The sequence below is a fragment of the Pecten maximus genome, chromosome 16 (assembly GCF_902652985.1).
Source record: "Pecten maximus chromosome 16, xPecMax1.1, whole genome shotgun sequence".
NCBI classification, from domain to species: domain Eukaryota; kingdom Metazoa; phylum Mollusca; class Bivalvia; order Pectinida; family Pectinidae; genus Pecten; species Pecten maximus.
The window spans coordinates 37,746,879-37,770,382 of record NC_047030.1 but is presented as its reverse complement, the minus strand read 5'-3'; the positions used below and the strand labels follow the sequence as shown (position 1 = coordinate 37,770,382).

The 23,504-nt window shown below is 33.7% G+C and overlaps 2 protein-coding genes across 2 annotated transcripts in view; both read left to right on the top strand.

Annotated features, from left to right (window-relative positions):
- The first annotated feature begins 1,306 nt into the window (after positions 1-1,306).
- Positions 1,307-2,437, top strand: LOC117314723. The gene is made up of 2 exons (XM_033868813.1): positions 1,307-1,591; positions 2,079-2,437. The coding sequence occupies exons 1-2, from the start codon at positions 1,435-1,437 to the stop codon at positions 2,267-2,269; spliced, it is 348 nt and encodes a 115-aa protein (XP_033724704.1). The 5' UTR covers positions 1,307-1,434; the 3' UTR covers positions 2,270-2,437.
- Positions 2,438-20,115: 17,678 nt separating this feature from the next.
- LOC117344813 overlaps positions 20,116-23,504 on the top strand; it is an 8,906-nt gene continuing 5,517 nt past the window's right edge. Inside the window, exons 1-2 of the mRNA XM_033907638.1 lie at positions 20,116-20,267; positions 23,177-23,499. Of these exons, the coding sequence (XP_033763529.1) occupies positions 20,216-20,267; positions 23,177-23,499 (375 nt within the window). The 5' untranslated portion in view covers positions 20,116-20,215. The remainder of the gene's footprint in view (positions 20,268-23,176; positions 23,500-23,504) is intronic.

Below are 23,504 nucleotides of genomic sequence, written 5' to 3'. Positions count from 1 at the left end.
AACCGCCACATAATGTGTTTATATTTTTATAGGGACGTTTACGCCTGCCATGTTACGATCACCTACGAGATGTGACGTCAAAACCTCTCGCTTTCATTATATTACCATTCAGTTTTTTTTTTGTTTTTTTTTTGCAGTTTCTTTTGGTTCATATTACGATGTAGTTAAACTATATATGCATTTATGAAAAATTTCAAGACTTCAAATAAAGTGCTATTACACGAAAAATGTATATATTTGAGACGTCTGGTGGTAGCCTGTTATCTAAGGAAGGGTTGGCAACCGGTATACTCGGTACAAGAACCGTACCGACATTCGTTTTACAAAATACCGGTATTTGCAAGAATAAAAACATTAAAATCTGACGTAAAAAAAATCGACAAAACAGTTATTTTGTTCAGTTGTTTCAATCACTTACTAAAATGATGTCGCAACTTTACCGCTATTTTCTATGTAAACATCTATCCTAGCTTTACTCGTAGTTTCGTATCCATATGTCTCATTTTTGTTGTGTGTGTTGAAAAGTCGAAATCAGAAATCAATAACTTACAAAAGATTTAATTGTCTCTTTAGATGTCATATTTCATCGAAGAGCGATTTGAACGACCTAATACATGTTAATGGTTGGCTAAAATAGTATCCATTCACTAAATCGTTTTATATGGTCCTTTTAGCCTGCCCATCAGTAAGTTATATTTCTAATCAGCTGTATGATGAAGTTTATCATGTTATGTTTCTTTTACTTGACCAAACATCGACAATACAATCTGAACATTCCTGCTTACGTTAATGTCCCATCTCTACCTAAACTTAACTCATACACAATACGTCCCTGCCCAGATAGCATGACTACGTTGGGCCAACGTTGGCATATGGTTGTACGGTTGGCCAATGGTTGGCGTTGGTCATACAACGTTGGCCCGACGTTGGCCCAACAACAACTTGTTTTACTCGACAGCAAGTGAAGATAAGTTGGGAACACTGCGTTGGCCCAACATTGGCCCCCTGTTAGTACATTTCAGTGCTGAATTACCTAGGTTCGTCCAACGTTGGTCCTACGTTGACCCGATGTTGTAAGCCCAAGCAGGTTTACAACAAATTCAAACAAAAGTGATTATCTGTAATCAAATTTGATATATATATTATCAATCATTTTTAAAAATACACTTCATAAGATTTTTTAATAGTGATTTTTTTTCAAAATCACTATATAATAAAATGTATTGTTTGCGTGAGAATAACTAATCATACATTAAAGTCTTTTATACTGTAGTAAAACAGGAACAAGGACATACATATTTTGGTAAATATTTTAGTGGCCGGTTTAAGGATACCATTTTCTATGCATGTTTACTGCCCACAAAACTGGGTCAGCGCTTCTCACAGCAAGGGTCGGACCAGTTCCCTTGGTAACCGTGACATCTGATACTAGGGATGGTCAAGCTGCCTGCAGATGTTACATTCTTATCAGGGACCTTGTCCGAGCTGTTCAACTGGTTGTACACAGTACACGTGCTATTTCGACTTACAAAGAAGATATTTGGATTAATCACGAAGAAGAAAGAGAGCATTTCTTTGATCAAAAGACAATGTAAGTAGGCTATATGATTTGCTTTTTAATTATATGTTTCAATTCCTGAAGTAATTTTAGTATATTAATTAATTCCACAAGACCACCTGCCGTACGTACACTACCGTACGTACACTTTTGCTTGCTAGATATCGGGGTCATAAAGTTTTCAGAATTTATTTTTCATTTCTTACACACACACACATATATACTAAGTATATTTATCTACAAAATTTGTGTAGCTGTTCCATGTTCAATGTCAGATCGTTTGTAATTCCCTTGTTTCTTGATAAAGGGGCAGATTGCCTCGAAAATACTTGTCTGTACTGTCGTTATTACTACTTGATAAATTTCATATATATATATAATCTATATATAATAATGTAAATTACTTTAATGCCATAATGCCATAACTGCAGAAATGTCCAGGTTAGCGATTCAGGCCATCTGTGCCGCTTGATTTTTACATTCTGTGTAGATTTGATATATTGTTTATTTATTCCAACAGCTACAGTAAGGAAGAACCGCCTGTGTGCGACAGCAACAGATTCGGAAATTGCAGCAATTGCAAATGATTGGTTCAGATTTGTTTGTGATCGCGATGGTGGCAGGAAAAGGAGAGAGGAACAAAAAAGGACACAACAGGCAGCTACTGCAACTATCAATGCTATGCTTAGTGACAATTCCGAACATGACTGATCTGGGACAGATAACTAAAATTAACATCTGATAATCATTTATCAGTTTTTACTCTTTATAATGATACATAACATACTGTATTTAAAACTGTTGATTGTAAAAGAGAATAATGTACATTTAATCACTGTATTGTCATCATATACAAATAAATTGTAAAGCACTTGCCAATATGACAACTGATTAATTTTTATGTTGCCAGCATTACACATAAGCATCACTTTATCTACTGTTTGTTACGTTGGGCCAGTGTTGGGCCTATGAAGGTGAAACCAATAGTTGGAAATACACACTTGAAACCAACGATGGGCCAACGTTGGCTATCTGGCATACAATGTTGGTCCAACGATGGGCCAACATTGGCTATCTGACATACAATGTTGGTCCAACGATGGGCCAACACGTTGGGCCAACGATGGGCCGATGAGCAAAATTACATTGGGCCAACGTAGTTTGCCAACATTGGCCCTACGTAGTCAACATCTGTGGGCCAACGTTGGCCCAACGTAGTCATGCTATCTGGGTGGATCCTACAGGGTTCAATGTCCCAGTTTATTCTATATTTACCCTAACCCTCACACATCGACACTACTTCCCTGGATCCTACATTGTCCAATGTCCCATCTCTACCTAAACCTAACAGTAGTAAGTACGTCTCTTTAACTATAACTTGACCTACATTAACCCCAACTTGACCTACTTTAACCCAACACCTGCGTGACCTACATAGACTCCAGCATCACTAGCCCCAACCTGACCTAGTAATGATTTAACCCCAGCTTGACCTAGCCCCACAGTGACCTACTTAACCTTGGGAGCCTTTAAACCCCAACTACATTTGTCCGCGTCATTGCCCCTCTCATTTGAACACCTGTAGTACCACTCAGACATAATTGAAATGTTCGCGTACAAGATAAACTGTTTAACTATGTTAATTTAAGTTGTCGGCTTGAAAGATGAAGAAAGAGAATGAGAATATTTTTGATTGAATTATACGATCCCTTTTATCAACTCAAGGAAGATATTTGTAAACTTCCTAATAAAATAAGACTAATCATGAATTGATAATAATCCAATTGATAGAATATATATTACTTTTACGTATATCTATCTAAAGCGTTACTTTTAATATAATACTTTTAATACTTTTGATATCAGAAATTGGAATTATATAACGAAATTTCATTGTGGTATTTTTAATACTTTTTCCGATCACTGTCCTATTACTTTCAGTTTGATCACAAGACAGTCTATTCCTACAAGTGTTGTAGAAAAAAGAAAATATATCAATGATTTTAGAGAGATTAAGCGAGATGATAGAGGAAGAATTAAACGTTGAACTTGGTAGTCATGATGCTGTGAACGGGTGTGTTAACAATATATGTCTTTTATTACTCCATCAATACAACATTCAAATTAAAATTAATTATACTATTTTTTATGGGAGGCGTGCCTCACATTATAGCATCAGCTATAGGATTTCATTGCGGAACCAATCGTTTGGTACCTCAAGCGGCTATTCCCGTAATCACGGGAGACAACTCGTACATACCGACACAATACACAACCAATTTATCTCGATAGTAGATCTATATTTTGAATGTTGTAATTGTTTATTATAATTCTCATAAAATCCCCCAAAAGAAATATATTTCATTTTACATCGACTTTGAATGCCACCAGAGCCTATTAATTATAACAAAAACATTATATCTACACATAGTAGGCACACAGGTACTCGGTCAGTTAGTAGGCCAGCTAGTACCTAGTACGCAGGTGACAGACGGTCGAATATTTTACGCGTATCTGATTGTAAGTAAAAACCAACGACCTGCATGAATGAGAAAATAAATAGATAAAGACGGATTTATTTTGAAGAGATAATATTTCAACCGCCACATAATGTGTTTATATTTTTATAGGGACGTTTACGCCTGCCATGTTACGATCACCTACGAGATGTGACGTCAAAACCTCTCGCTTTCATTATATTACCATTCAGTTTTTTTTTTTTTTTTTTTTTTGCAGTTTCTTTTGGTTCATATTACGATGTAGTTAAACTATATATGCATTTATGAAAAATTTCAAGACTTCAAATAAAGTGCTATTACACGAAAAATGTATATATTTGAGACGTCTGGTGGTAGCCTGTTATCTAAAGAAGGGTTGGCAACCGGTATACTCGGTACAAGAACCGTACCGACATTCGTTTTACAAAATACCGGTATTTGCAAGAATAAAAACATTAAAATCTGACGTAAAAATCTGACGTAAAAAAAATCGACAAAACAGTTATTTTGTTCAGTTGTTTCAATCACTTACTAAAATGATGTCGCAACTTTACCGCTATTTTCTATGTAAACATCTATCCTAGCTTTACTCGTAGTTTCGTATCCATATGTCTCATTTTTGTTGTGTGTGTTGAAAAGTCGAAATCAGAAATCAATAACTTACAAAAGATTTAATTGTCTCTTTAGATGTCATATTTCATCGAAGAGCGATTTGAACGACCTAATACATGTTAATGGTTGGCTAAAATAGTATCCATTCACTAAATCGTTTGATATGGTCCTTTTAGCCTGCCCATCAGTAAGTTATATTTCTAATCAGCTGTATGATGAAGTTTATCATGTTATGTTTCTTTTACTTGACCAAACATCGACAATACAATCTGAACATTCCTGCTTACGTTAATGTCCCATCTCTACCTAAACTTAACTCATACACAATACGTCCCTGGATCCTACAGGGTTCAATGTCCCAGTTTATTCTATATTTACCCTAACCCTCACACATCGACACTACTTCCCTGGATCCTACATTGTCCAATGTCCCATCTCTACCTAAACCTAACAGTAGTAAGTACGTCTCTTTAACTATAACTTGACCTACATTAACCCCAACTTGACCTACTTTAACCCAACACCTGCGTGACCTACATAGACTCCAGCATCACTAGCCCCAACCTGACCTAGTAATGATTTAACCCCAGCTTGACCTAGCCCCACAGTGACCTACTTAACCTTGGGAGCCTTTAAACCCCAACTACATTTGTCCGCGTCATTGCCCCTCTCATTTGAACACCTGTAGTACCACTCAGACATGATTGAAATGTTCGCGTACAAGATAAACTGTTTAACTATGTTAATTTAAGTTGTCGGCTTGAAAGATGAAGAAAGAGAATGAGAATATTTTTGATTGAATTATACGATCCCTTTTATCAACTCAAGGAAGATATTTGTAAACTTCCTAATAAAATAAGACTAATCATGAATTGATAATAATCCAATTGATAGAATATATATTACTTTTACGTATATCTATCTAAAGCGTTACTTTTAATATAATACTTTTAATACTTTTGATATCAGAAATTGGAATTATATAACGAAATTTCATTGTGGTATTTTTAATACTTTTTCCGATCACTGTCCTATTACTTTCAGTTTGATCACAAGACAGTCTATTCCTACAAGTGTTGTAGAAAAAAGAAAATATATCAATGATTTTAGAGAGATTAAGCGAGATGATAGAGGAAGAATTAAACGTTGAACTTGGTAGTCATGATGCTGTGAACGGGTGTGTTAACAATATATGTCTTTTATTACTCCATCAATACAACATTCAAATTAAAATTAATTATACTATTTTTTATGGGAGGCGTGCCTCACATTATAGCATCAGCTATAGGATTTCATTGCGGAACCAATCGTTTGGTACCTCAAGCGGCTATTCCCGTAATCACGGGAGACAACTCGTACATACCGACACAATACACAACCAATTTATCTCGATAGTAGATCTATATTTTGAATGTTGTAATTGTTTATTATAATTCTCATAAAATCCCCCAAAAGAAATATATTTCATTTTACATCGACTTCGAATGCCACCAGAGCCTATTAATTATAACAAAAACATTATATCTACACATAGTAGGCACACAGGTACTCGGTCAGTTAGTAGGCCAGCTAGTACCTAGTACGCAGGTGACAGACGGTCGAATATTTTACGCGTATCTGATTGTAAGTAAAAACCAACGACCTGCATGAATGAGAAAATAAATAGATAAAGACGCATTTATTTTGAAGAGATAATATTTCAACCGCCACATAATGTGTTTATATTTTTATAGGGACGTTTACGCCTGCCATGTTACGATCACCTACGAGATGTGACGTCAAAACCTCTCGCTTTCATTATATTACCATTCAGTTTTTTTTTGTTTTTTTTTTTTTGCAGTTTCTTTTGGTTCATATTACGATGTAGTTAAACTATATATGCATTTATGAAAAAATTCAAGACTTCAAATAAAGTGCTATTACACGAAAAATGTATATATTTGAGACGTCTGGTGGTAGCCTGTTATCTAAAGAAGGGTTGGCAACCGGTATACTCGGTACAAGAACCGTACCGACATTCGTTTTACAAAATACCGGTATTTGCAAGAATAAAAACATTAAAATCTGACGTAAAAAAAAATCGACAAAACAGTTATTTTGTTCAGTTGTTTCAATCACTTACTAAAATGATGTCGCAACTTTACCGCTATTTTCTATGTAAACATCTATCCTAGCTTTACTCGTAGTTTCGTATCCATATGTCTCATTTTTGTTGTGTGTGTTGAAAAGTCGAAATCAGAAATCAATAACTTACAAAAGATTTAATTGTCTCTTTAGATGTCATATTTCATCGAAGAGCGATTTGAACGACCTAATACATGTTAATGGTTGGCTAAAATAGTATCCATTCACTAAATCGTTTGATATGGTCCTTTTAGCCTGCCCATCAGTAAGTTATATTTCTAATCAGCTGTATGATGAAGTTTATCATGTTATGTTTCTTTTACTTGACCAAACATCGACAATACAATCTGAACATTCCTGCTTACGTTAATGTCCCATCTCTACCTAAACTTAACTCATACACAATACGTCCCTGGATCCTACAGGGTTCAATGTCCCAGTTTATTCTATATTTACCCTAACCCTCACACATCGACACTACTTCCCTGGATCCTACATTGTCCAATGTCCCATCTCTACCTAAACCTAACAGTAGTAAGTACGTCTCTTTAACTATAACTTGACCTACATTAACCCCAACTTGACCTACTTTAACCCAACACCTGCGTGACCTACATAGACTCCAGCATCACTAGCCCCAACCTGACCTAGTAATGATTTAACCCCAGCTTGACCTAGCCCCACAGTGACCTACTTAACCTTGGGAGCCTTTAAACCCCAACTACATTTGTCCGCGTCATTGCCCCTCTCATTTGAACACCTGTAGTACCACTCAGACATGATTGAAATGTTCGCGTACAAGATAAACTGTTTAACTATGTTAATTTAAGTTGTCGGCTTGAAAGATGAAGAAAGAGAATGAGAATATTTTTGATTGAATTATACGATCCCTTTTATCAACTCAAGGAAGATATTTGTAAACTTCCTAATAAAATAAGACTAATCATGAATTGATAATAATCCAATTGATAGAATATATATTACTTTTACGTATATCTATCTAAAGCGTTACTTTTAATATAATACTTTTAATACTTTTGATATCAGAAATTGGAATTATATAACGAAATTTCATTGTGGTATTTTTAATACTTTTTCCGATCACTGTCCTATTACTTTCAGTTTGATCACAAGACAGTCTATTCCTACAAGTGTTGTAGAAAAAAGAAAATATATCAATGATTTTAGAGAGATTAAGCGAGATGATAGAGGAAGAATTAAACGTTGAACTTGGTAGTCATGATGCTGTGAACGGGTGTGTTAACAATATATGTCTTTTATTACTCCATCAATACAACATTCAAATTAAAATTAATTATACTATTTTTTATGGGAGGCGTGCCTCACATTATAGCATCAGCTATAGGATTTCATTGCGGAACCAATCGTTTGGTACCTCAAGCGGCTATTCCCGTAATCACGGGAGACAACTCGTACATACCGACACAATACACAACCAATTTATCTCGATAGTAGATCTATATTTTGAATGTTGTAATTGTTTATTATAATTCTCATAAAATCCCCCAAAAGAAATATATTTCATTTTACATCGACTTCGAATGCCACCAGAGCCTATTAATTATAACAAAAACATTATATCTACACATAGTAGGCACACAGGTACTCGGTCAGTTAGTAGGCCAGCTAGTACCTAGTACGCAGGTGACAGACGGTCGAATATTTTACGCGTATCTGATTGTAAGTAAAAACCAACGACCTGCATGAATGAGAAAATAAATAGATAAAGACGCATTTATTTTGAAGAGATAATATTTCAACCGCCACATAATGTGTTTATATTTTTATAGGGACGTTTACGCCTGCCATGTTACGATCACCTACGAGATGTGACGTCAAAACCTCTCGCTTTCATTATATTACCATTCAGTTTTTTTTTGTTTTTTTTTTTTTGCAGTTTCTTTTGGTTCATATTACGATGTAGTTAAACTATATATGCATTTATGAAAAAATTCAAGACTTCAAATAAAGTGCTATTACACGAAAAATGTATATATTTGAGACGTCTGGTGGTAGCCTGTTATCTAAAGAAGGGTTGGCAACCGGTATACTCGGTACAAGAACCGTACCGACATTCGTTTTACAAAATACCGGTATTTGCAAGAATAAAAACATTAAAATCTGACGTAAAAAAAATCGACAAAACAGTTATTTTGTTCAGTTGTTTCAATCACTTACTAAAATGATGTCGCAACTTTACCGCTATTTTCTATGTAAACATCTATCCTAGCTTTACTCGTAGTTTCGTATCCATATGTCTCATTTTTGTTGTGTGTGTTGAAAAGTCGAAATCAGAAATCAATAACTTACAAAAGATTTAATTGTCTCTTTAGATGTCATATTTCATATTTTTGTATCAAAATATGTTATTAAAATCAACGATCACGTGATCCGTCTGTTCACGTCTGATCACATGATCAATCGGTCAAAATGGGAGCGCCTTTTGGATAAGGGCTTCATCCGAAACTCTGTAGTGTGATGTTTGTCACTAGAGTATTTATTAACACGAATTAAAGGCAAGTTGCTTAAAAGTTGTTAAGCTATTTGTTCACATGTTTACCTTATTTTTTCTTTAATTACTTAGGACTAAACTTTGTTTACGATTAACGTTAGTGATTCAGAGCCTGATCAGACTGCATCATTAGAACGAAGTCATACAGTACCCTTCCTACACTGCTCTGAGACAGACTTATTGTCGTCCAGATCTACGTTATCGCAGCTAGTATTTCATAAAAAAAACATGTATCATGGGTCAGTGATAGTATGCTGAAATCCGATCGTTTATCTTATAAAGCTAACAAAACTATCGTATCTGTTAGTCGTAGTGGTCATTCCGACATTCGTGATGTTTACTGCACTCTTCCCTCTCAAAGAATATACAGAATTTGGAATTTTTGGAATAATATTAACTGCAGTTGGTTATAGTATTAATAATAAAGACTCATACCATAGACATCTGCATTCAGTTCTTATACTTGTAACTAATTACAATTGGAATATTTTCAAATCTAAATGGTTCATCATTAGAGAGTACCCCAACTGGAAAGGCATTTCATGACAATTTTTACAACTGATGATTTAACCAGCTTGTCTTAATCTTCAGCTATAAATGTAACCTTTTCAAATTATTTTATGTAATGTACACAAAGCTGTGAAAATTTTGTGTTATATTGATAAATAGTCTGAGTTTTCTCTGGCCCTGTCACCATGGCTGGTGTAGGGCCGGAGCGCGCTACTATATGAAAACGTGGAATTATATCCGACACCGTTTAGTGTCTCTAAGAATTTGGTGCAAAATAGAATTTGGTGCAAATACAATAAAATCAGATGTGACATAACACCTACCTTACATATATGGATAAATCATATATCTATTTACCCAAGAACACCCATTTAGTCCCATCTAGGTGTTTTATTTCGTGCGTATAAATTTATAAATAATGAATTTTTGAATTTAATATAATTCACACAGGTTTTGGGAAATGATAAGCTTAGTTTTCTTAATTTAAACTAAGTAAGAAGAAAAACACAATAAAGCATATGTGGTTTTTTTGGTCCATTGCTTTCCGATTCCGGTGGTGACAGGGCCAGAATAAAATTGGACTAATTAATAAAATGAAAAATAATTTTAGATAATCAAAATGTTTACCAATTGCATACCATATACTACTTTTTGAAGTATATATATATATATATATATCATTAATATCTTCAATAAATATCAATATTGCTGGGAAATTGTTTATATTGTAACCCTGGTATTAATACTAGCCGCAATATAGCCCTACCGCTCAGCTAGAGAGATCTTCTCTTTAGCCAAATTGGTTGAGTGTAAGACTAGTAAGCTAGAGGCCCGGCTTCGATCCCTAGCGGAGGCAGTGATTTAAATTTAATTAAGCATGCGCTCTGTTTACAATATTTATTACAGGGGGCAGGGGAGGACCAACGTCACAAAAAGTGATTGTTAGATAAAAAAATCTGATGATGGTGGGCTAATAAATGGTTTTAGAACATTTGAATTTATGTCGGAAGCTAACTCCTGTTATGTATGCAGACATTCAGCGTACAATGTGTCTGTAAAATGTATTGTTCAAAACTGTAAAACTTCTTACATTGTAGAGATGAAACACACACATATATATATACACACACACACATTTATGCTGACAATGTTATTATAATACAGTATGTATATGATCCTTTGACAGGCGGCTCATAATACAAAAAACACAATAACTCATAATTATAATTGTATAGCTCTATTTTTTCGTTGAAAGAACATTGTTTGTGTTTGGTATTTCCATTGTTCATTTAATTCATACTCAAAAGTAACTTATAATGACTAGGTGCTGTCATGAATTCAACATATCAAGAATTATATGTGTTCTTGTTATTTCTGTTTCTAATTGAATTACATGTATACTTAAGTGCACAGATTAATTCTTAAACGTAAAAATACATCGTAAATGTTTAATAAAAATTCAACCTGTCATGTTAAACAATATTAATAGAACCATGTGAATAACAATACTATTCTGATATACACAACCGTATAATTGACAGTTGTTTGTAGATCAGTATAATAATTAGTCTTTGATAATGCAATTCAATAGTACTAGTCTCTGTGAACTGGACAATTGAAGCTTGAAACTAAATTAATTGGACAGTTAAGACCGTCATCAGGATGGTTAAAAGCATTATGTTCATCAGGACGGTTTAAACACCTAACTATGAATGTTAACTACTAAAACACAAATTTGTTTGAAACACTTAAGTAGAAATGTTTAACTATTTTTAAGTGGAAGCTTGTTTAAACAATTAGTAGAAATGTTAAACAACCTAACTAAAAGTGTTGACTTTAAAGACTTAAGTGGATATGTTTAAATACTTTAGTAGAAGTTTGTTTGAAACTTCAATATGGTTAAAAACATTGTGTACATCAAGACAGTTAAACCATTACACTGTGTGTCCATCAGGATTGAAAACCATTTCATCTAATTGGCTTTAAACTCTTGAGAAGAAACGTTTAAGTACTTAAAACCTCACTCTTGAATGTATCTATCAACAATCATGTTGATATCAGTTTAATCATTCTTCTTGCTTTATTTCAAATATCACCTTTTCATCTGATTAAGGCCTCCATCAGTACTTTCAGTACTTTGATTTCATAAATAAACCTTGCAAGGTGCGTGTTAGTATTTATTAGTTGGTGACGTTAATTGCCTAAAATGTTCTGTAACTGCATACATGCTATATTTTTCATCTGACATCAAAGTATCTGGTGCTATATAGAGCACCGAGCCATTTCATCAACGTACAATTATTATTACCCCCCCCCCTTTTTTTATTCATCATTTCTTTTTCTTTTAATATTTCTTGATTTAATTTGCACTCTCAACTAGTATACTCTGCCGCCCTCTTTCATACACACTAATTCATTATTTATGTTATATATATATTAACATCAAGAAAGTGGCACTTTCTTTCTCTCTTTCAGGACATCTTCATGCGTTCCCTTTCACACTCACTCGGTTAAATTTATGTGTTGTTAATTTTGATATTTTTTTAGTAATAAGTTTTGTAATAATGTAATCTAGAAACGCAAACAAAAAAGAAAGGCGAACAAAGATTTATTACATTTTTACCAGTGAAATATCAAAAATCATTCATTCTATAAAGTGATATTTTTCACTAGAAATATCATAGTGAAAAATATCACTTTTGCTGATTTGACCAATCAAATTAATGATTAGAAAATACAAAAATAATTGACCATTCAGAAAGCCCGACATATATGTCAGCACCTGGACAGGGGGAACTACTTTTTTTGTTTACAAATTATCGCTGTAGGCCTAGTTAGCATACGGGGTAGGTTTTTCGTTGATAAAAAATGTAATAAACAGAATATCGAACAGTGTCTTCAGTAATACCAAATATATTTCACGAGTGGGGCTAATATTTTGATATTTTTCACGAGTGCGCATGGTAACCTTTGATCATATCAACAGTTTAACAATATATGTCACATAATGAATGATTGTACTTTACCTTTCTGTGAACTCAGGGAAAACTCTGTGCGTAAGACAGGAAAGAGAGGCGTAAGTAAAGCAACAGAGAATAAACCATGGACTACTCCTCATTGTAAACATCTTTATGTTGAATACCGGAGAGCTTTGGCAAATTTTAATAATGACAAATCTGAAGGAAATCACCTCAGACTATTAACTGCAAAGCGTAGTTATAAAAAAATAGAATATAGGCTTAAGCGGGAGTATAAGCGACACGAAGGAAATATGCTAGAATTAAAAAAAAAACGCAATCCACGGCAATTTTTTAAACTATTTAAAAAGTCCAAAACGAACAGAGTTAACTCCTCACTCGATTTAGATGATTTTTATCTACATTTTAAAAATCTCATGGATGTAGATAATGGCGCATGTACAGACCTACCTGATGTTGATTTAGAACCAGTGTACGAAGGTCTTGATCATTTTATTACAGCCCAAGAAATTATTAAGGCCATTAACAATTTAAAGTCAAATAAGAGCTGCAGTGAGGATTTAATAAGATTTAGAAAGATTATTCAATGCTATTTTTAGATCTGGATTTTTCCGGAAGTTTGGTCACAATCTTGCATAGTGCCAATTTTCGAGAGAGGTAGCGTTAATGAGACTAACAATTATCGTGGTATATCTATTGTAAGTTGTTTTGGTAAATTGCTAACCACTGTTTTAAACAACAGGATTTTGGATTGGGAGAAAGAAAATAGTATTTGACAGATGCACGATTCGGATTCAGAAGGGGCAGTTCAACAATCGATGCCATTTTTGTGTTACACACTTTAATCAATAAGAGACTAAGAAATAAAGAAAGATTTTCTTGTTGTTTTATAGATTATAGGAAAGCTTTTGATTTTATCGATAGGGGGAAATTATGGAGTAAACTGATTAACGTTTGGATTCGGGGAAATTTAAACAAAAATAGTTCACTATAAGAAAACGTCAAAGGTTGCGTTAAATTTAATGGTCAACTGAGTCGGTGCTTCCCTAACAGAACCGGGCTCTTACAAGGAGAAATATTGTCACCAATACTGTACTTAATATATGTAAATGATTTTGAAATGAATTGCATTAGTGATAATTGTCCTATTTTGAACTGCAAATGCGTAATCTCTTTTTAAACGAACATTAATGTTCGGTTATTGCAAACAAGAACTGGACTGAGAAATATTACCATATTTGGTAACCACATTCACCAATACGCCATCTACTGTCCGTTTCAATGAAATATGGCTGCCCCATTGCCTTACGCTTCAAATAATTTACTTGCAAAAACATCTTTGTTTTATAGAGTAGTTTTACCGAAAATGTTGAAATGTATTCAGTAGATGTTTTCAAGATGCATAACGCTAGCGCAATGTGAAGACTAAATGAACCTGAACTTTGCGAATAACTCCAGGTCAATATATTTATGTAAACAACTATTGCGCAGGCGCATTCGTTTCCAGATGTTTAGAAAGGTTTGCCCTTCCGTGTTCATTCCAAAACGGCTGACATTATAGCATAGGTCTGCAAATATGTCCGCGATTTACTTAAATGTGTAATATATATATTCTAGAATGTAACATCATTATCAACTAGGTGTGTATTTCTATAATTTAGAGAAAGAAATATATCAATAACGGCATACGAGACGATACATGGTATCATACTATAGGTTACTGTACGTGTTTGCGAGAAAGAACTGTTACATATGTATAGGCTTACAATTAGGTGGCATTTGTGGTCAGGGTGACTGGTCATAGCGTTAACGTTGTCATCGATTTCCATATACCAAATTCCTTTGACGAAAATGACCAATAAATCAAATGCAAATGATAATATCTTGTTATGTGCACGATATTGCTTGTTGTAGGCGATACTTGGAACGTATTTACTGTTGTAAGGGAGGTAACTGCAAGATTACGGAAATCAAAAGGTAAACCAATTTGATTGGTCGATTCTTCCATGACATAACTACGACAATATTCAGATGATATCAACAATAACATGTTTGGATACGTGTGGTTGGCAATTGTTGTCATGTTTAAAATGAACAATTATATAGCTTGTTCTTATTTCGGCAAAGACGAGAATATTTACTGAAACGGACCACACGTGAAGCGGACTTGGAAATACCGAAACGAAGAAAAATGGGGCTTAATTATAATATAAATTGGCATTATTTTCTGAGGATTGACCAAAATATATGTTCTGCAATGCCTAATTGTATCATATATAAAATATTAGAGGTTTATTTGACCGAATTTTAAATTAATTATTCATTTGCGAATCGCGGCCCGATTGTCGTTAGAGTTGAATTACCGCAATTGCCGATTATTATTATTCTCTTTATGTCCTCCACAAATGAAGATTCACAAATAGAATAATTACATCATACAATCAACATATAAACAAGAATAGTCTGAATATACATATACAAAGTTATTTCACACACAAGTAATTATATTGAAACATCAATTGTTAGCAAATTGGGTTATATTTTTAAGCATTTCATTCAGAAAATTTACATTTGCTAATCTTACATATTCGTTGTCTTCGTTAGACATGTCATAGTCTAACTTGCTTCCTAATAAAGCATTAACTAGTTCAAAATCTGATAAATTGTGAAGGTACGCAATAAAATCAATACCCAACATATTAAATAAAAAACACCATAATTTATCACGAATAGCAGTATTCTTTTCACAATGTAGAATTATATGCATTAAAGTATCGTTGTATAAAATACCACAGTAGTGGCATAAAGCCATATGGTCCAACATACGAGATGTTGTACATAATTTTATGATACAGTGTATAGATTTATAATACTGAGGATATTTAATAGCCAATTTCCATAAATAATGTGGTTTAATCTTAGAATGAATAAATTTAAATCTGAAAAAGTCATTGTGGTTATGCATACGTTCTAACCATGCAGTTTCCTCTACTCTATATACATTTTCATAGACACTTTTTTTCCATTGTAGTTTCCCCGGAAAATACCCTAGCTTTATATAGTCAACAAAAGTCTCATACAATGAATATTTTCTTAAAATAGAAATAATGTCGGGTAATACCGAATTCACGACCAAATTTTCGACGAACTACTGAGACGGTGTTAAGTTCATGTTAAATCAATCTGATTAAAATCAGCGGTTACATGGCTACGTTTACTATGCACTAAGTCTACTAGGTACATTTTTTTTAAAGACGGAAATCCGGATTATCTAAAAACAAATGCAAAAATACTTGTGATATTCACTTAATTTGATATTCAGCCGTTAATTGTTATCTGTAGTTTTATAATTTCTGATATATTGTGATTGATACTCTATATAATACAATGTATTGCTGTGGAACTTGTGTTATTTTTCAAACAAATTCATTTTAATAATTTGTTAATTTAGAATTTTCATTAAGTCATGATCAAGATTTGAAATTCTCACTACACCATACTTCAAACACGGAGTAATCGATGAATTGATGAACTGAAAATTGAAGTTAAGCAAATAAGTTAATATTTACCTTAAATATTTTTTTCAATATACAACAAATGTTCAGATGACTATTTGTGCCATGCTGCTACAAGATTTCAGTTACAATTCTAAAATTGAATTAGTATGTAAATATATGTTATCCTGTCAATATCCACAAAGCGAGTGTAGTCTACTGCACTCAAAGTCATGCCAGTAGATAGCGGTACATATACTTACTGCTTACATCTAGTGCTTACTTGTGTGAACTATAAATCAATAACAAAATGGTTCATATACATGTATTTCTATATATGACTTCACAAATTATGTGGGGTCTGAAGATCTGAATGAAGTGAATAAACGATGTATTAAATTATTTTTATGAAATATTCAAGTCACAGATCATTCACTTTTAAAAATATTGATTTCAGGTCCATTTTGGTAATTCAACTGACGGCAATCAGGCCTCGAGTGGCGAATGATTACATATGATTAATTTTGACATTGGATAACATATAATTGTGTCCATTCTTTAATATAAGCACTGGTAGAAATTACAGAATAGAGCTTCATAAAAATATTATCAAAATTACTAATTACCCCGGTAAATATAACATTTTACATAAACCTCCCATGACTGATGGTGAACTTAAACTTGCAAATCTCCTGTGTCATTCCAATTTTGATGTGTAAATATATACACGTACGGTATAAATATAGATATAGATATGGAATGATTCACAAATTTGCATACTGTTATGGAATCTTATAACACCCTGACAAATGTTCTCTCCACATAAAGGATGTGATTTGTGCAATTACATTGCTGAACTGTGTGGTTCACTATGATTGGATGATCAACATTGGAAAGGGACAATACATAGGGAATGTGTCATCCCATCGAATGGACTGTAACCTTTATCAGCTTTGAAGTTGAAAATGAAGCTTGAAGTTTTCTTTTACTGTTTGCTGAATTATTTGATGAAGATAGTCTTTATATGGTTGTTATTCTTTATCACATTGTGTACAATACTGTAATTATACCAGAAGTATATCTTCTCATATAAAGATTTATTAACATCAAATGATTCCTGAACAAAAGGAGTAAAGTTTTTGTTTTGAAGTACCATACATGCTTGAGTACAGTTTCAATAGGATACATTCCTAATCCGGGCCTTGATTAGCAGCTCCGGTTTTGGTTTTCAGTAGTTCTTTATGTGTGTTTCATCATATTAAGTTGAAATATGCTAAACTAACGATGGAACTAGCCTAAATTTAGTGCATATTAGAAGTTGGCATCAATTAGGTCACAGAGTCCTGGCTGTATTATAACTGATGATGCCTTCCCAAAAGAAAAAAGACATATTTTATTTTCATCCATCCAAGATAGATCCACAAACTTCCAATTTCAATTAGGACCTTACAGAAACATGCATGTGTTCAATCATATCAGAACAGCTGCAAACATTTCAAATTATTTGCAATTAATTCCTAAACCAATATCAGTAAATTTATCGACTTTAAACTTAGAAGATTACTGATTTTGCATTAAACAATAATGTTCGTTTACAGTACTTCCAGTACTTTGATTATTGATGTATGCTGACGATACAGTCCTATTTGCCGATAGTCCAGAAGGTCTACAGTGCATGTTAACCTCCTTATATGATTATTCTAAAAAATGGAACCTGGAGGTGAATGTCGAAAAAACGAAAATTATGGTCTTTAGAAACGGTGGGGAAATTAGATATAATGAATCGTGGAAATATAATGAGCTGGATGTAGAAATTGTTAATAGCTTCAAATATCTAGGTATGCTTTTTAATTTCAATGGAAAATTTACAAAAACACAGAAACATCTGTCAGAACAGGGTAGGAAGACATTATTTTCGTTAGCATCTGCCTTTAAAAACCATTGCGGCCATATTTGGGCTGTATTTTCGATTCACATAATTTCTCCTGTATCAGATACATATCTCTCTCTAGAACTGGTGATTGATGGATTTTGTTCTTCCATTGTTCACTAAAGAGACTGACTAGCGTGTTTAACAGGTTTAGTTTTACTATGCACTCATGTAATTGGACTGTTCTAATTGAACGGGGGAATTATAAATATATATGTGTATAACATTTTTTGCATTAAAATATGAACTCAAATAATTTTATCTTTGACACTTATAATGTCTTTTATCTGTTCTAATAGTAATAATGAAAAGTAGAATACAATCGTTTTTATGCACTGGTAAGATAGGGCCATTTATTTTAAGGCATAACACAGCCACCTAGACCCTGGCAAAATAAACTGACCAGGATCCGCCAACTCATCAAAAGCGCCCGTTTTCCAGTTTCACAGCATCAGTCCTTAGTTTATGGCATTGCGAAATGGAAGATGAAAGGAGACTTGTACAACTAAGACTAACACATGAACAAATATATGTAATGCCATCTTTGTTCAGCGATAAGGATTAGAGCTTTGATGATGATGTGGTCAGTTAACCCGAGCATATCTGAGGAGAAAACACAGCATGTTATCTCAACCAAAGTAATTGACCTGTTTGTGATTAGTGATATATTTATCATATATGAAAAATAACACGGGGTGAATGTGTTTTAATCTAATGCATACACTATATAAACATGCTGCACAGAGACCACGTGGAGTAGACATGTGAAATATGGCATGTGGGGTTAGCAAATGTCAACTATCTGTCAGATGAACAACACTTCACTTTTTAGAGTTGTAATTACTAATCTATTGTTTGAGTTTGATAAAAGGTTTGGCAGATATGTTCACCAAATCTGGATGTGCACGCAAGCTTATGTTTAGCATAACATATTTCTTAAATGTGATGTGTTTGATATATTGACCTGAAGAAAAACCTGCTGAAAAAGAAAATTTTGAAATGAGCTTTGCTAATTTCCTTTCATAGTGTCGTCCGCATTAACATCCCGGACAGCTCGGGTGACTGCATGTTTGTTGTTCATTCACAGTCTGGACAACCTTGTAGATGTGTTTATATTTATTTTTTTATGTCAGGGCAGCCTTCTCAGTGCCTTTTCTTGTTCTTTCAGAGTCAGTTCATCCTTGTCAATATCTATTTGTTATTCTGTCAGTCAGGCCAACTTTGTCACTATATGTTAATCATTCAGTCACAATCGGGACAACCTGGTCAATATCTGCTTATTATTCGGTAACAGTCACAACAACCTGGTCAATATATGTTTATTATTCTGTCACAATCACGACAACCCTGTCACTATATGCTAATTATTCTGTCACAATCACGACAACCCTGTCACTATATGCTAATTTTTCTGTCACAATCACGACAACCCTGTCACTATATGCTAATTATTCTGTCACAATCACGACAGCCCTGTCACTATATGCTAATTATTCTGTCACAATCACGACAACCTGGTCAATATCAATTTATGATTCTGTCACAGTCCAGACAATCTTGTAACAAAACATGCTTAGCAATAGGACTATGATTGCCGAAATCACAACATTATAAATAGAGATTCAGTATTTCTTAATGAGGATATAACCCTGACATTACAAAATCAAGAAAATGGCTCTCTATCAGTTCAATGTTTAACTTGTAAATCAAAATCTAAATTACTGCACGACATTCTAGTTGCAAAGACTTTTTTAAGTCGGCATTCCTCCTTCAGTGAGGTCCGCTGTTATATCCAGCAATGTTTTCTCGGTCAGACAAGATAAACATACCTTTGGAACATGTGCGAATTAACACAGTGTGTAGATATGAAAGGGACGTTCGATGAATACATGACACGGGAAATATAACATATGTCATCATTATAAAAGAGAGTGTTGTTGAGATAGTGGACCAAAGTTACCTGGAGTTGTATACCGTTATGGGTATTGTTTTACTAATATTCGCCATTGTTGTTTCCAACATAGGGACACGTAAGTAGTCAGAAAGAGCAATGATTATGTCCAATCTTCATTTGATTATTATTTGACTGTGCTCACTTATAACGAATTGTAGCAACTATACTCACATATAACGAATAAGTCGTTGTACTCATATATAACGAATATCCGTTGTCTTCATATATAACAAATTATACCTGCTGTACTCACATATAACTATTTTTGCCCCTGTACTCATGTATATCAAATTTTAATCGTTGTACTCATATATCACGAGTTTTAGTCGCTGTATTCACATATAACGAATTTAGCCATTTTCTTGCATAAAATGAATTATAGTTGCAATACTCATATAACAAATTGTAACCGCTGAAGTCACATATCACGAGTTATAGCCACTGTCCTCAAATACGAATTAAAGGTACTGTACAAATAAAACTAACTAATTATGTACTCACATATAATGATTTATAAAGGTACTGTACAAATAAAAATAACTTATTATGTACTCACATATAATGATTTATAGCCGCTGTTGTTACTTACAGTTGTGTGATCGCACAACGTTCCAAAAAACATCGTGCGCACACCGTGCGGACATCGTGCGCACAAATGTGCGATGTGCGATACAAACCGCACAGCTAACGACAGGGTTATAAATATTACGGAATAACTAGTTATACGAAAAGATATACGAAACAATTAAAATTATGATATAAGATGGTCGCTTTTATATATACGTGCTGCATAACAATTGTTTTTATTTATGGAACATGTATGACCTGTTAATTTTTGCCATTTAAGTACCGTCATATTGTCTCGCAAGTATTCGTGATTTTTTCGACGGCCTGGTGATACATCTACATGTACCAGAATGGTTGGCGGACATCACTACGATTATTTATCATACTTAATACATGCATTACATATATTATGTATTTTTAAACACAACAGAAATGTTTACATTGATAACAAGTTGTTTTATCTGTTGTTTAGTTCTACATGTATTAAATAAATAGCCTGTATATAATCTCGCTGAATACACATTTCGGGTCTCATTAATTACCGACAAGAGCCGACAAGAAACTAGATGACCGACACGAGCCGACAAGAAGTTAGAATTACCGACAAGAAGCCGACAAGAAAGAAAATGAGAGATAAAATAGTTTTTATTTATTAATACAATGTATGATTTGTTTATTTTTTCTATTTTGGAATATTTTGTGGTCTGATATAATGGTTGCGACAGGTAATATTGAGCCGACAAGAAAAAATGATTTACCGACAAGAGGCTGGAATTACCGATAGGAAAAAAAATACAAGATAAAACACATTTCATTTATTAATACTATGTTTGATTTGTTCATTTATTAGTTATTTATTATCTATTTGGATTTCTTCGACTCGCCAAGGCCTAGTGGTGTCCTCGACGACGTCCGAGCAAATTATAAAAAGTTCTATAATACTTACATGTATTTAACTATACATCGGTATTCCATTTCATTCCTAATAATTATTGCATATATTTCACCGAAAATATGGTAATTAGCTGCCTCGTAAAATGTTAATCGTTGTATATCTTTAACAATCGTTCCACACGTTTGAATAATTAGATGACTCGTTCCCCATTTATATCGACCACGATACCTATCGCACATGTACCGTTCCAATCGCCCATCGTGCGCACATTTTCCTGCACGATCCGTATCGCACAGATCGCACATCGTGCGTGCGCACATCGCACATCGTGGAACGTTGTGCGATCACATAACTGTATAACGAAATGTAGCATCTATAGTTATATAGCACGAGTTATAGCTGCAATACTGATAGTTAAATATCAATTTGACCAATGGTAATAACTTTGTATTTGAAATAAATGATTAAGGAAAATGGCACCGATGTAAGTAAATAGTATGTGTAAAAAGAATAGTTCATTTTCTTCAGTAACTAGAATAATGATATGGCTACATCAATAAATTACTAAAACAAACGTGTAATAACTTGGCTATATCAGTATATTACTAATACACGTATACTCACTTGGCTATATCAGTATATAACTAAAACATGTATAATAACTTGGCTATATCAGTATATTACTAAAACACTTATAATAACTTCGCTATATCAGTATATTACTAAAACACGTATAACTTGGCTATATCAGTATATTACTAAAACACGTACAATAACTTGGCTATATAAGTATATTACTTAAACACGTATAACTTGGCTATATCAGTATATTACTAAAACACGTACAATGACTTAATCAAATCAGTAAATGACTAGTACAAATATGAAAAAGTTATATACATATAAAGAATTAACGTGTAAGTAAATAACTGGTACACATAAAATAACTTGTCTGTATCGGTAAATGACTATTACACATAAAATAACTTGTCTGTACCGGTAAATGACTATTACACATACAATAACTTGTCTGTATCAGTAAATGACTATTACACATAAAATAACTTTGCCATATTATTAATAACTAATACACATAAAATAACTTGTCTGTATCGGTAAATGACTATTACACATAAATAACTTGTCTGTACCGGTAAATAACTAATACTGGAGAAAAACTACCGGCCTACAGTCAGTACCAGGTAACTGCCCCACGTCGGTTTCCGAACTCCCAACTCTGAGGTGGAGGGCTAGTGAAAAAGTGTTGAGACACCTTAACCATTCGGCCTCCGCGGCCCAACAACACATATGTATCTCATTGGTTGAGCAGTTTTGATGGAAACTGCTGAACAGAGTGATCGCCCCTCACTACGCTTCATTCTTTCTGTGACATCCATCAGGTGTCACCCCACTAATAAGAAGTAATATAATTCTTGTATATTGTGTTTTGCCATGGGCGATTATTCCGCTTATTGCTGATGTTTTATTCAGTATTTAATTGACAGTGTTTTATCGTTATCTAGATGGAGAGGAGGTACGGACGAGCTACATTCCAGCAGTAGCCTTTACACAAGGCCAAACAGCCCATCTTAATCTTACTCAAGGAGAAATCCTCAGTTATAATAAACTTATCACAAATTTCAACTCAGTCATTGGTGCCAATGGCGTTTTTACAGCTGATACCGAGGGTCTGTACGCTTTTCACTTCTACTCTCTAACCAAAGCGAATACAAAACTATGGTTGGAGATTATGTTAAATGGGAATCTGGTTGCATCTGCTTTCGCTCATTCCTCTAGTACTAATGGATATGCAGACGCGGGTAATTCTGTGATCCTAGAACTAAGCGCAAG

What these genes read in the sequence shown, in the direction of transcription:
- LOC117314723 (XM_033868813.1), top strand. Translation starts at nt 1,435, where the DNA reads ATGGTCAAGCTGCCTGCAGATGTTACATTCTTATCAGGGACCTTGTCC. An exon ending in TTCTTTGATCAAAAGACAAT is followed by an intron (nt 1,592 to 2,078) that starts GTAAGTAGGCTA and finishes TTATTCCAACAG; the next exon opens with CTACAGTAAGGAAGAACCGC.